The following is a 14,828-nucleotide window of genomic DNA, read 5'->3' as shown; positions in this document are numbered from 1 at the left end:
GAGAGAGAGAGAGAGAGAGAGAGAGAGAGAGAGAGAGAGAGATGTGTGACAATACTGTGGTGTGTGACAGGAGAGAGAGAGAGAGAGAGAGAGAGAGAGAGAGAGAGAGAGAGAGAGAGAGAGAGAGAGAGAGAGAGAGAGAGAGATGTGTGACAATACTGTGGTGTGTGACAGGAGAGAGAGAGAGAGGAGAGAGAGAGAGAGAGAGAGAGAGAGATGTGTGACATACTGTGGTGTGTGACAGGAGAGAGAGAGAGAGAGAGAGAGAGAGAGAGAGATAGATGTGTGACAATACTGTGGTGTGTGACAGGAGAGAGAGCGAGAGAGAGAGAGAGAGAGAGAGACGAGAGAGAGAGAGAGAGGCATGAAGCACAGGAGGTGTGTTCCCACCCAAAATGTTGTAAGTCGGTCTGACTCAGGTCTGAATGTCAATAGTCACATTGACCCGTTCAAAACAGGAAAGCATCTGTTTCATTTTAGACTTTTAGACAAAAATAGCAGATATAAAAAGCTCATGGTGTGGCACGAAGTGAGCTTGTAGACTGAGCATCTAATAATCTTGAAAATGTGTGCAAATCTTTTTAACTCATAATCTAATCTTTGCTTCTGGGGGGGGGGGGGGGGGGTCCCTGGAACTAAATGTTTTGAGACGGGGGTCCCCGGGCCAAATACATATAATGTTGGGGGGGGTCCTGTCCTTGACATGAAAATATTTGAGAGCCCACTGATAGGCCTGAGGTCCACTCCACATCATCTCAGCTGGCACCAATCAACCCATCAACATGCGGTTTCGTCCCCATTCGTCCAGCCTCTGATTCCCTAACTCCTCCTGCACCAATCATCTCTCAGTGAACTTTTGTGAACTCTCCAGTCCTTTTCAAATCAAAGCTGAAACACATTCTGTTTGCAGCTGGCCTTTTACCCTGCACTGTAATTGTGTTATTGTGTTGTATTCAAAATGTCCTTTTATAATGGGATTCTTTTGCAACTCTCTTAATGCTCCGTCTTAACCCATTATGGACGGGAACCGTTATACTTTAGCTGTTGAAAAAATAGCAGATCTACAAGCTCATAGCACCGCACTATAAACTTGTAGGTCTGCTATTTTTTAAAAATGTTGGCACAAATCTTTATATTCTTTCAGAGGTGAACGTTTATAACTCAAATCTTTGCTCCTGAGGGGTTCCTGGAACAACATATTTTCAGATGGGCGGCCAAATACAGATAATTCCTGGCGGGTCCTTGACACGAAATATTGAGCACCACTGGACATAGAAACATAGGTATTTCAGAAAAACTGTCAGAATTTAGAAGACATTTTTTAGAATCGTTGTCGGGTCTAAAATGGGGTTAATGTCTCGATGCTCGATGTAAATTTAAACATTGCCTTTGCTCTTGCCTTGCTGTACAGTACGTGACATGCATAGTAATGGTTGTGTCACCCACCATGTCCCACTATTTACATTTCAGTCACTGTCTCAGCTGAGGCTCCGTTTCCCGTCAGTGAGGATGTAGAGCATGGAACCCGCTGTTTTAATTTGAGTTGACGTGTAAATGTGTGGATTTGGGAGCCGTCACTCACAGCCGTGGAGATAGGGTATGGCTTCAGGACAGGCGTTCCTCAAAGTGTGATTGAATAATATCACAATGTGTTCAATTAACTCTGTCTGTCTGGCAGAGCTTCAGCACTTTCAACCTGGCATCAATCTTTTGGGCATGTCGTTATGTACAACATTTACAAATATTAAGACTGGTGCCCGGCGTCCGCTGTAGTAGATCGAACTGCCGGTTCGATCTACTACAGTGCATCAGTGGATGCAACAGGCGGCCCGCGGGCCAGAACTGGCCCGCCAACGATAATATCTGGCCTGACAAATTATTTTGTAAATAATATCCAATAGCTGACCGACAGTCCAAGTAGTATATGGACAGCGTTAGTGTTTACTAACCGGGGTAGGATTAACAAATAGTTCATTATGTTTTCACTGTCAACTTTCCGACTGAAACCTTTGGATGAAAAACCTCTGTCAAGCTTTGTTTTACATGCCTTTTAAATGATACATTGTTTCTCTCCTTTTTAAAGAGGGAGTGCCACAATTTTTGTATTTTTCCAGTTTTTCATGTGTCTATGAGGTGACAGTACTTCATTAGACACCCTGGAGTCGTTTATATGTGCAATGGTGTATTGACTTTGTATTTAGGGTTTCTTCCTGGAGGCTGAACCCTTGACAGTCAAACGGGCCAATGAAATAAACCGTAATATAGTGGCATCACACTATCAGCCCCTCCCCTAACCCCTCCCCTTTTATCATACAACTACAGCTGTGGGTGCGGCTTCAGTTCAGGTGGATCACCACCCATCACCATCCACCAGGCAAACCAGGCATAACTTAATGAACTGGTGGGTGTGTCCACATAAAAACATTTTAACAAATCTACAGTTGATTTAGTCGACTAAATTTAAATTTGGCGGGCCTTGATGCCGTCGTAATGACCGTTTTTACATTTGCTGAAAATAGCCGATCTACAAGCTCACAGCGCGTCGCACTGTGAGCTTGTAGATCTGCTATTTTCAGCATGCAACCAATGACCGCTGTAGTGCCGAAATGATTTTGGCTCGTCAGACATTTTCAGTAGCACTGAAGAGCCGACTTTAGGACGGTACCCGCCCCCCCCCCCCCCCCCCCCCCCCCGAACCTCAAATGACGTCACATTGTAGGCTCCACAGAGCCGAACCGACTTTTATTCGGCTCTAAATGAATATGTATGAATCGGCCCTTAGACTGGATCTCTTCTCCACTAGTCCCTCCCTAACATTTTATATAAGAGGTTCCAGGTCCTAAATTAGCCATCTACTATCTTTGAAAGAGTGTGGCCGGAGGCCAAACTTACTTGCCGACCCCTGTACTACATTTTAACTTGTGGCAACCTAGTGCTATCTCCCTGGAAATAAAAACGTCTGGGTTTCCGAGGCTAACCTATAGTGCTGGTCTTCAGGATAATACGGTGGACCAACAGGTGCAACTAATCACTCATTGCTTGATGTCCTTGTCCAGTGCGCAGGCTACAGAGGTCTAAAGGAGCCATTATCCTAGACGACCACGGCTAATCCCTCAGTGCTTTATATAGGAGACAGCAGCCTTTATATACCTGCGCTCCCCTTTGTGTGAGTCAACGGGGACCATATTTCACAACGACAGCCCTGCTCGAGCGCTAATGCAGCATGCTAACGCTATACATTAATCCTTTTGACCTGGATGAGGAGTCGGACGCGCACAGATACACACGCGTGGCACGCGCGCGGGGCGGGCACGTGCGCACACACGGTTAGTCGGGTATGAACACTACCAGGCTTCTGTGGGATTAGACTTTATACTTTAACCCATTTAGGCCTGACCTCAAAATTTAAAAAAAATCTTCTAAATCCTCCAGTTTTCTGAAATAAATATTTTCACGATTTTTCAAAAATAGCAGACCTACAAGCTCGTAGCGCGCCACTCGGTGGCGCGCTATGAGCTTGTAGATCTGCTATTTTTCAATAGCTAAATTATAACAATGTTTAAAACACCAAAAGGGGGTTCCCGCCCAAAATAGGTTAAAGTGCTTGGCAGAGCTTGGCAGAGAAAATCACCGAAACCATTGAAAAAGGGAAATGAAGAATGCGAGGCATGCAGCAGGAGACACAACGGCATCACAGCTGGGCAGAATTGGTCTGTTAAATAAAGGATATAGCGTGCTTAACTATACCGTTTCCACAGTTCCAACAAGATATTTGAGAGATATTGATGTAAATCGTGATACAGTGCATAATGTTTGGACATTTTGTCACATTGCTCACGTTACAGTAGCAACTTGACTCTCTTCTTGTTTTGATTTGGCCTCTTGGTATCTTAAAGGGGAGTTTGATGAATGCTTAGTCAATCATGTATTTAGTTAAGTTATTTCGTTTGGGCTCTATAGCCGAGATATGTTCAATTGTTGCTCAGATGATTTTGAAATTGATATTCCAAAATTGTCTTCTCTTTGACTTACTTTGCACAGTGACACGTGGTCTTAAAGTCCCCCTTTTAGCACATAAAAGGAATGCAAAAGCAGATTCCACCAACAATAAACAATTTGAGTTCCTGATTTTGAGTTACATCATGGTAATGCACAGCACAAAACACAAAACAAAAAGATCACCAGCGCTCACTTCAAGTCCTTTTAGTATATTTTATTGTCTACCTTATTGTCTAGCATGGGCAGCAGTACTATGGGCAGCACAGCAGTACTACCGGTAGTCAAGTCGAGTCAAGTTAGGTCCAGTCAAATTAAGTCAAGTGAAGTCACGTTTGTTTATACAGCATATTTCATTCTTCATGTGCTTCAAAATAAAACCACAGAGAAAATGCAAAGGTCAACGATGACAGCGAGGGCCTTCCTCAGCATGTGGCACGGTGAAGGAAGAAGGAACACGCCGAAACGCATCCCTTTGTACGTAGCCCTAACAGATTAACCAATTTAGGCCTGACCTCGAAATTTTAAAAAAATCTTCTAAATCCTCCAGTTTTCTGAAATAAATATTTTCACGATTTTTCAAAAATAGCAGACCTACAAGCTCGTAGCGCGCCACTCGGTGGCGCGCTATGAGCTTGTAGATCTGCTATTTTTCAATAGCTAAATTATAACATAATGTTTAAAACACCAAAAGGGGTTCCCGCCCCAAAATGGGTTAAGACCCGAGACCAGATTCTACAAAATGTCTTCTAAAGTTTTCTGAAAAACATATGTTTCTATATCAGTGGTGCTCAAACCATTTCATGTCAAGGACGCCAAATATTATATGTATTTGGCTACCGGACCCCCAACTGAAAATATGTTGTTCCAGGGACCCCCCCAGAAGCAAAGATTTGAGTTAAAAACGTTTGCTGTGAAAGCATTATATTCAAAGATTTGCGTTTTTCAAAAATAACAAGCTCGTAGCTGAGCTTGTAGATCTGCTATATTTCAACAGCTAAAGTTTTAAATAATGTTTAAAGTGGTTAAACTCTAAGGCGCGATTCATACTCCTATTTTAGAGCCGAATAAAAGTCGGTTCGGCTCTGTAGAGCCAGTACAATGTGACGTCATTTGAGGTTCGGAGGGGGGGGGGCGGGCCCCGTCCTAAAGTCGGCTCTTCGGTGCTACTGAAAATGTCTGACGAGCCGAAATCATTTCGGCACTACAGCGCCGAAACAGCGGTAAAATAGACACACATGCGTTCCCGTCCAAAATGGGCTAAAAGGACTTGAAGTGGCTGCTGCTGGTGATCTTTTAGTTTTACTCGATTTTTTTCTAAACCGTGCACCCGGTTCAGAGACTGCTGGCGACGAGCGCTCACATTCCTTTTGCAGTTACAAGGTACCTACACACAACCCTCCCGAACCTCGACCAAAAGTGTCGTCGTTTTGCTTTATATAACAGACCCTGCAAAGCACGGCGTGTTAAAACACATACTGTAAGAGCACATGAGTCAATAAAATGCTGGAACAGATCTGGTGCAGTTCAAGGACAGGGTCAGTCAATGTTGAAGCTTTTGCAAGGCAAATCAGCCAACTCCCCAATGGTGTCACCCACGTACCACGCCCTTCAGAAGCATGTTAATTCATTCTGGGCGGGAACCCCTTTTGGTGTTTTAAGCATTATTTAAAACTTGAACTATTGAAAAATAGTTCAATATCTACAAGCTCATAGCGCGGCACTCGGTGCCGCGCTATGAGCTTGTAGGTCTGCTATTTTTGAAAAAACGTGAATATGTGGCACAAACCTTGGAATATTCTTTCAGAGCGACCGGTTTTAACTCAAATCTTTGCTTCCATGTCCTTGACATGAAATATTGACTAGTGATATAGGCCTAGAAATATAGGTATTTCAAAAACTGTCAGGATTTTGAAGACATTTTTGTAATGTCGACGTCAGGCCTAAATAGGTTAAATTCTCTTTAAGCATTAACTGGCCTTGGCACGCCGAGTGCACTGTCTAATACTCTATCAGTTAAAACTATTCATATTGGCTGCCAAACATGAAGCGATAAAAGGAAAAGAAGCACCATTTAAAGCACTGTTTCTCAACGTTCTCAGCTAAATGATTAATAGCTATAGGAACCAAATTGAACCATGCGTCTGTAACCCTATAGAGCGTCGCAGTCCCACCCCCTACCAGGGCCCAGGAAATGATTCTCCGTTCATATTCCTCATATACTTTTCAAAAAGTATTTCTTTGAAGACCTTTTAAGTGTCGTACAAAGCCAACTCTTGCCGTGACAAATCATGACAACAAACACAATTTTTTGGGCCAAAAAAAGAATTAGAAAGAAGAAAAAAACGGCAGGTTACAACACTTTTTGTTGTTTTTCTTCTTTGAAATTATTTGTTTGGTCCAAAATATTGTGTTTATTGTCATGATTTGTCACAACTCGAGTTGTATTGGCTTTGTCCGCGGCGTAACCATCTTTAAATAAATACTTTTGAAATGTCTATGGGAAAAATGCACTGGGAATCATTTCCTGGGCCTGGTGTCGGCATGACAGGGGGCGGGACTGCGACACTCTATAAGAGTCTACAGATGGAACCAAATGGACCCTTTGGTTCCATTCGTATAGACTCTCAGTGCTAAGCGTGTGGCCAAATCTGCATATCAAACTGGCAGTCAATCTGCAGGCCTAGCGGTCCAGGCGCCTACCACATGGGCCACGGGTTCGAATCCCGATCCTGATCCAGCTTTTGCTGCGTGTCACTCCCCGTCTCTCTGTCTGTTTCCTGTCATTCTCTGGTATCAATGAATACTACTATCAATAAAGTCAGAAAAGTGCCAAAAAACTGGAGGTCAATGAAACAAAAAATGTAGAGAATCATTGATTTAAAAAAATGGCTGCTACATAATGTAAAAAGATGAGAAGTCCGTATGTTTCGTTTTATTATATAAACACTGTCATTTTACAGGTTCACGTTAGGGCATTAAGCAACTAGTCGACTAGTTTACTAGTCGACCTTGTTGGTACTAGTTGACTAGTTGATAAGTTGACTAGTTTTTTTCCCGATTCTGTAGGCCTCAAGATCAGGTAGATTGGTTATAGTCAACAATGTACAGTTTTTAAATATAAAAAAAGAAAAAAAAACTAGAAAAAGTGCCCTTCAGGGCACAGGTCTCCACCAGGAGGATAGGACTGTGTGAGATGTTTGGCAAAATGTTTAGGAGTAATATAAATAAGTAATACGTTTGCCTTTGATGGCAATTGGATGATTTGAGGCATTTTGTTCCAAAAATGTGTTTTGCAAAAATCAACCTGTTGGTGGCGCTATAACAGGCCAATGTGAAAAGGGTGGGATATATTCCTCAGCCTAGTAAGAAAATGTGTGAAAGATGTGACGTAAATTGCATGCTGCGTTCATGATTTGAGGCTTTTGTTCAAAACGGGGCAATCTTGCAAACTGTGAAAGCCAATTATAGCCAATTAGGATGGAATATGAAATATCGGACAGATCCGACTTGAGCACATGACCATAGAGATACTGTGTAACGATTTTTGAGATTTCGGGACAGAATCTGGAGGAGTAATATCCAAAAATGTGTTTTACAAAATTCAGCCTCCTGGTGGCGCTATAAAAGGCAGATGTGGAAAATGCAGGTCAAAGGTTTGTCCTTGGCCTCTAGGGAGTGTGCATGCAACGTTTCACGCAGATCGGTGCAGTTTTAGGTAAACAATGTGAAAAGCTGCCTCATGGTGGCGCTATAACAGGCCGTTCTGGAAAATGCGGGGCAGAGGTTCATCGTTGGCATCCAGGGAGTGTGTGTGCAAAGTTTGGCATCGACCGGGTTAACGGTGCCGGAGATTAGCTGGTAACGGACGGACGGAAGGACGGACGGACGGACGGACGGACGGACGGACGGACGGACGGACGGACGGACACACACACGGACGGAGTGCAAAACATACTCTCTCCCCATGCCTTCGGCCTGGTGGAGACAAATAGTCGACTAGTAAACTAGGCAACTAGTAAAAATGACTAGAAGTGAATTCCCTAGTTCACGTACAGTAGTCCTAGTGAACCTGTTTTTAATGCGTATTACTTTTTATACGTATTACCACTCATATTTCTACAGTGTCACCACCTTTTTAGTCCAGCACCAGCAAGGGGACTGGATGTGCAACAACCTAACTGTTTTGAACTTGCCATGACATAATGTAGCCCTTGTTCTTTTTTTAATAACCTTTCATATTTCTTCCCAGTTTTGACAAGACTCCGGTACCTTCTTCTTCTGGCTCAGGGTAGAGAGGTACCGTTGCCAGAAATGATGCACAGCGGGTGCACCGTGTGCCTTCCCCCCCCCCCCCCCGTGCGCTGTAACAGTCCTCCGAGAGGCTGTGGAGAAACTGCTGTGTAAGGCTGAGCTACACCACGTCTCTGCCACCGCGGGAGGGAAAGGAAGGAAGAAGTCCTGACTGTGAAATTGTGTTATTTTGTCAGGGCGTCTTAAGTCACACCGTGCAAAAGATGCTGGGAAATCTCTCCACTTCCAGGACTGGGACATACAGAGGTCTAAAAATACATGTCGGAGGGCGCAGAGGGCAGAGGGGACTCAGGAGGTAGATGAGAGAGTAGGCTCCATCAGGCAAACAGTAACGTAGAGAGATATGGTGCACGGAAAGCATATCCCACTGAGCCATGAACTGTAGCTCAGTATCCTACTATGAAATAAAACAAAAACAGTCAGTCCGTTCCGACCCCGCCGTCCGTCCTCATCCATCGTCTCTCCTCGGTGGGGTTGACCGTTCGATCTGAACTTGCACAGCATGTGACTGTCAGTGACCATTGGTATTATGCAAGGGAGTGAGGAAGCCAATGTTTCACTTTTCATACATTTACGCTATCTATTAGCATCTTTGCCACTGGCTATGGGATCTGTAGTTGTGGTTGAGGAGGTCCCTGTATGGACTGCAATGCCATGGTTCTATGCTATGGGAGCTGTAGTCACAGTGGCTGGTCCCTCCCACGGCCTGGACGAACGGATGGTGGGGAAAGCAGGTATAGACTAGTTTTATATATCGTAAATAGCCTGTCAAGGTGAGATACTGCATTGGGTGCGCTAGTGGGTGACCGGGTAGTGCATTGCGATCACATTATTGCAAAATGACTGTTTCGATTCTGGTTCCAAACTATCATTTAACTGGGGACCCCCCTGGAACTCCCTCAAGGACCCCTGGGGGTCCCCGGACCCCACTTTGGGAACCAGTGATGTAAGCTCCACAGACTGCAGCTCCACACGCTGCTGCGTGGAGGAAAAAAAAGTAATTTCTGCTGAGTTCCTGCAGTTTTTTTTGTAGCAGATGCCATGCAGATATTCTGCTCCACACAGCAAGCAGCGTTTAATGAGCTGACTGTTCCCAAACCCATCCAGCCATTTTTAAACTGAGACGCGTTGCAGGTACAGTGTAGGAGTTGCATTTCCTGGGCTGATGATGCCAACCTATTTTCTTCAGAGACCTGGGATTTGCCTTTGTGTGCGTGCGTGCGTGCGTGCGTGTGTGTGTGTTTGTGTGTGTGTGTGCATGCATCATGTGACTGTCTATGTCTGGGTATGTGATCACTTATTTGCATGAGCATAAGCTGGTGCATGCGTGTGCGTGTGTGCGTGTGTGTGTGTGTGTTTCTGTGAAAGTATTGTATTGTGCAAATGTGTATGCTTGTGCTTTTGATCTCTGATGAGAGTACATATTGTGAGTATGTGTGTGTGTGTGTGTGTGTGTGTGTGTGTGTGTGTGTGTGTGTGTGTGTGTTTGTGTGTGTGCGCAGCATTTAACTGCAACATATTGAGTTGTATCCCCCTCACAGTATGAAAATTGAAAACCCAATTCTTCCGCACACATGCAGGAGAGAAATGCTTTATAGATGGAACATAAGCGCTCCTTTATTTTGAAAATCATCGGTGTGGACTGTGGAGGCAGAGGGGTGGGGGGGGGGGGGGGGGTCAAGGCTTACACACATTCTTAATCAACGCACATGACTCCGCAGATATACAGTTACTTACAGTAGGACTTCCATATGGGCGGCTGGTAATCCTCTGGGTCTGCAACAACAAAAGAACAAGGGAGAGGTAGTGTTACAAACAAACGCAGCACGCTGTTTAATAGACTTTCTCATTATAAAAGTCTCTGCTGTACTTTTCCCTTCCCTGTGTGGACTGGCGGTGAGCGCATCCCTGTGGGTACTACTAGGGCAGTGGTTCTCAAACCACTGTTTTCATGTCAAGGACCCCCGAATTGGATGAAAAAGGAAGCACGCACATCTAAAGAACACTCTACAGGTGCTAAACAAAAACAAATACGTACCCGACGAAGACCCGGAAGGGTCGAAACGTTGTTACTCAATACAAGTTTCCTGGGAGCTGATATACAGTACAGTGTGCGGACAACCCTTCTTTCTCAAGGACCCCCAAATTGACACTAATTAGCTCGCGGACCCCCCCCCCCCCCATTTGAAAAGATATGCCAGGGACCCCCATATGAGAAGATTTCTACGTCTCCATCAGTGATTCTCAACCAGTTTGATATGCAATAGGACCCCCCATTTAATGTCATTGCTATCTCTGATACCCCCATTTATATTGTAAAATCTATGTTAATTTAACTCTGAGACGGGTCCATTTGGTTCCATTTGTACACTCTCAAGAGTTACAGAACCATAAGGGTCCATTTGGTTCCAAACCATCCTTTAGCCCGAAGACCCACTGGAACTCCCTCAAGGACCCCTGGGGGTCCCCGGACCCCACTTTGAGAACCACTGGGGTTAGGGTATACGTCAACACTGTTTTATCTTCTCTGCAATAATTATGCATGAGAATTCCCACCAGTGCCGATGTCTCTGGAGATCCATGAATAATACACTTTGTGTTCTGTTCTGTTCGCTGTCGTCTGATCGATAAAGACATGCTTGTTGTTGTTTTTTTAGCATACTGTGTTACCGGGGTCAATACTGCCCTATACTACAAAGCCAAAAGCAGTTAACCCATTCAGGCCTCGAAATTTAAAAAAAAAAGTCTTCTAAATAATGACAATTTTCTACAACTTTTTTTTCCTTTCTTTTACGACTTTTCTTTTTAATGAACACTACAAATAAAAAAAGTCTTCCCCCCCCAAGGGGTACCTAAGTCAAAAAAGTTTGGGAACCCCTGATGTAGATGATTAACAATAATTTTAACTCTTGAGAGTTAATAAGGGTCCATTTGGTTACTAACTTTTAAATGAGGAGCCTGGACCAGTTGAGCCAATTGATCACCAATTGATCACCATAGCAACCCCAGCCTAGGCCTAATTAGGTAAATTCCCAACACCTGCTAAATCCTCCAAAGCTGTATCTTGATTGGAATCAATCTCCACTCACACTCAGTCACACACTCCTCTCAGTCATGCAGCTACACAGACACATCCCAGGCACACTTTGGTAGGCCTATAGCCCTGTCCTGTTTGGATGACAATATTGCCTTTCCAACAGATTTTCATTAAAAAAAAATCGATTATTAATTTTCATAATCGATTTCGGGTCCTATTAACGATAATCGATTCATCGATTAATCGGACCCATCCCATAATACTATATACTAAGTTGACCGGTGTTCCCCAGGGCGCTATACTTGTTCCCCTCCGTTTGTTCCTGTATGCTTTTGCGACGCAACGCGTTGTGATCTACCGCTCTCAAAGGGCACCTACGGGCGGCTGCGATTCCAAACTGGCACCCGTAAAATCTGATTCCCCCACCCACCCCTTTTCCCCCCTCACTGTATAAGTTTTTTTCCCCTTTTTACCTCCTCTATGATGATTTCCTGTTTTTGGCTATACTGTATAGAAGTGTATATTTGTACGTCTCTAAATGTTATGATGAATTGAACATGGTGGACCCTATAGAGCGTCGCAGTCCCGCCCCCTTTCATGACGACACCAGGCCCAGGAAATAAATCCCAATGTATTTTTCCCATAGACATTTCAAAACGCATTTATTTAAAGACCTTTTAAGCGTCGTACGAAGCCAACTCTTGTCGTGACAAATCATGACAACACACACAATATTTTGGACCAAACAAATAATTACAAAGAAGAAAAACAACAAAAAAAGTGTTGTAACCTGCCGTTTTTTTTCTACTTTCTAATTCTTTGTTTGAAAAATTGTGTTTGTTGTCATTTGTCACGACAAGAGTTGGCTTTGTCCGCGGCGTAAACGTCTTTAAATAAATACTTTCTGAAAAGTCTATGAGGAAAATTAACAGGGATTTATTTTCCGGGTCTCTTGAGGGGCGGGACTGCGACGCTCTATTGCAAACAAGTGTAATGCTTTATGGTGTCGTCCACAGTAAACAGTTTTGTATTGAGTTGAGCTTGAAACGTACTGTAAATCTCCAATCTGTTAATACATACTTCAATCAATCAATCTCGTAAATGGGATATTTTCACTGACTGTTTGCCCCGGAATAGGGACAGTGGGATTCATGTAGTTGAATCCCCATTCTGTCCAGTTGTATGTGCTGAAGTGTCCCTGAGCCAAGAGACTTCCCTAACAGCCCCACCGTGCTCATCGTTACAGCATCTGAACAGCCATCTGTTGGGTGAAGCTCGAACTGATGAATAAAGAAAAGGTCTACCTGCCTTTACCCGGGGGGCAGAAAACAAACGGGTTCAAACAATGCCATTTAATTAAAACTACGGAAAGGAGATATCATTCCAAAAACTTGACACCCAGGAGATTATTCTTCATTTCCTCGGGGGGGAGAGAGAAAGCGGTGTGTGGCGGTATGATGATTAAGCGGCCGATGTCTTCGATGGTTGATCGTGTGATAAGGCCCGCCAGCGATCACGTTCCTGGAATGCCAGCTAATGGGGCAAGGCTAAAAATACCACCACGCGAGTTGGAATGTCTCCGGGTCTTGATCTACACAGACTGGAGGGGCGACGTCGTGTGACACGGGGAGGGGGGGATGAGGACGGGTAGCTAGGTCAGTGGCATTACTCTGTCGTTAGTGCGCAATCTCACAGTTCAAAGACTAACAAAGGAAGATCAGTGTCACTTCACATTCTCACAGATCTAGAGAGTGAGGAAGACACACAGGACAATGCATTCTGGGAATGGGTTAGGGGGGTGGTTCACAATGGTTGACTAGTCAGCCAATGACTGACTGTTGAGTGTTGTTGTTTTTGGCAGCAAATTTTGATTTTAGTTTTAGCCATAGTCTCTTGAATAGTTTTCATTTAGTTTTAGTCAGATTTTAGTCACCTGTCACCTGGAATGTTTTAGTGTCTAGTCTAGTTTTAGTCGACTAAATATCATAAGACTTTAGTCAACCAAATCTACAGTTGATTTAGGACTAAAATGTATTTTGGGAGGGCCTTGATGGTGTCGTAATGGCACTTGCTGAAAATAGCCGATCTACAAGCTCACGCAGTGCGACGCGTTGTGAGCTTGTAGATCGGCTATTTCCAGCATGCAACGTAAAATGACTTATACTGGATCTCTTGTCCACTAGTCCCTTCCTAACATTTTGGTCCAGTTTTTATTGTCTCCAGCAGGCCGAAGGCATGGGGAGAGAGTATGTTTTGCACTCCGTCCGTCCGTCCGTGTGTCCGTGTGTGTGTCCGTTCGTCCGTCCGTCTGTGAACAGCTAATCAACGGCACCGTTAACCCAGTCGATGTCAAATTTTGCACACACACTCCCTGGATGCCAACGATGAACCTCTGCCCCAGAACGGCCTGTTATAGCGCCACCAGGAGGCCGCTTTGTGCAAAACAAGTTTTTGGACAGTACACCTACAGATTTTGTCCAAACATCAAGCAAATTGGTACACAGTCTCTCTAGAGCCATTCAACGAAACGGGTCTTTCAGATTTCTCAGACTCCATCCTGATTGGCTAAGATTGGCTTCCAAAGTTTGCAGGAGTGCTCAGTTTCAAACAAAATGCTGCAAATCATGGACACATCGTGTGATTTCCGTGAAATTGTGCACGCACATTCCCACTAGGCCGAGGAAGAAATGCCACGTGAACATTTTCAACTCAGCCTCATGGTGGCGCTATAACTCGCCGAAAAGTGTTTTTACCTCTAACTGCACGGATCTGTGGATAACTTTGTATGCCAACTCCCTAGAGGCCAAGGAAAAACCTTTGCCTGGAATTTGTCACATCTGCTCTTTATAGCGCCACCAGGAGGCCGACATATGTAAAACACATTTTCTAATATTATTCCTTCAGATTTTATCCAAATTTCACGCAAATCGGTACACATGCTCTCCATAGTCATGTGATCAAGACGCATTTGTTTGATTTCTCATAATCCACCTTCATTGCCTACGATTGGCTTCTAAACCTTTCAGGAGTAGCCCGCTTTGTACCCATTTTGTACAAATTGCCACAATTACTCAACGCAGCTTCTGATTGCGGTGAAACTATGCATGCATATTCCCACTAGGCTGAGGAAGAAATGCCACTTGACAGTTTTCAAATCAGCCTCATGGTGGCGCTACAACAGGCCAAGCCGCGTCACACACACACACACACACACACACACACACACACACACACACACACACACACACACACACACACACACACACACACACACACACACACACACACACACACACACACACACACACACACACACACACACACACACACACACACACACACACACACAACATCCTCCTGGTGGAGACCTGTGCCCAGAAGGGCACTTTTTCTAGTTTGTTGATGAAATTGTCAGTATATTTAGTCTTACTTTTAGTCTTATATTTAGCTTAGTTTTCATTTAGTTTTCGTCAGTGGAAAA

The 14,828-nt window shown here is 44.1% G+C and overlaps 1 protein-coding gene across 1 annotated transcript in view; it reads right to left on the bottom strand.

Annotated features, from left to right (window-relative positions):
- Positions 1-14,828, bottom strand: part of chn2 (chimerin 2) — a 75,273-nt gene that overhangs the window by 39,116 nt on the left and 21,329 nt on the right. Inside the window, exon 2 of the mRNA XM_079503617.1 lies at positions 10,048-10,086. Coding sequence (XP_079359743.1) covers positions 10,048-10,086 — 39 coding nt within the window. The remainder of the gene's footprint in view (positions 1-10,047; positions 10,087-14,828) is intronic.

The sequence above is a fragment of the Electrona antarctica genome (assembly GCF_951216825.1).
Source record: "Electrona antarctica genome assembly, chromosome: 6".
NCBI classification, from domain to species: domain Eukaryota; kingdom Metazoa; phylum Chordata; class Actinopteri; order Myctophiformes; family Myctophidae; genus Electrona; species Electrona antarctica.
This window is presented reverse-complemented; position numbering and strand designations above follow the sequence as displayed.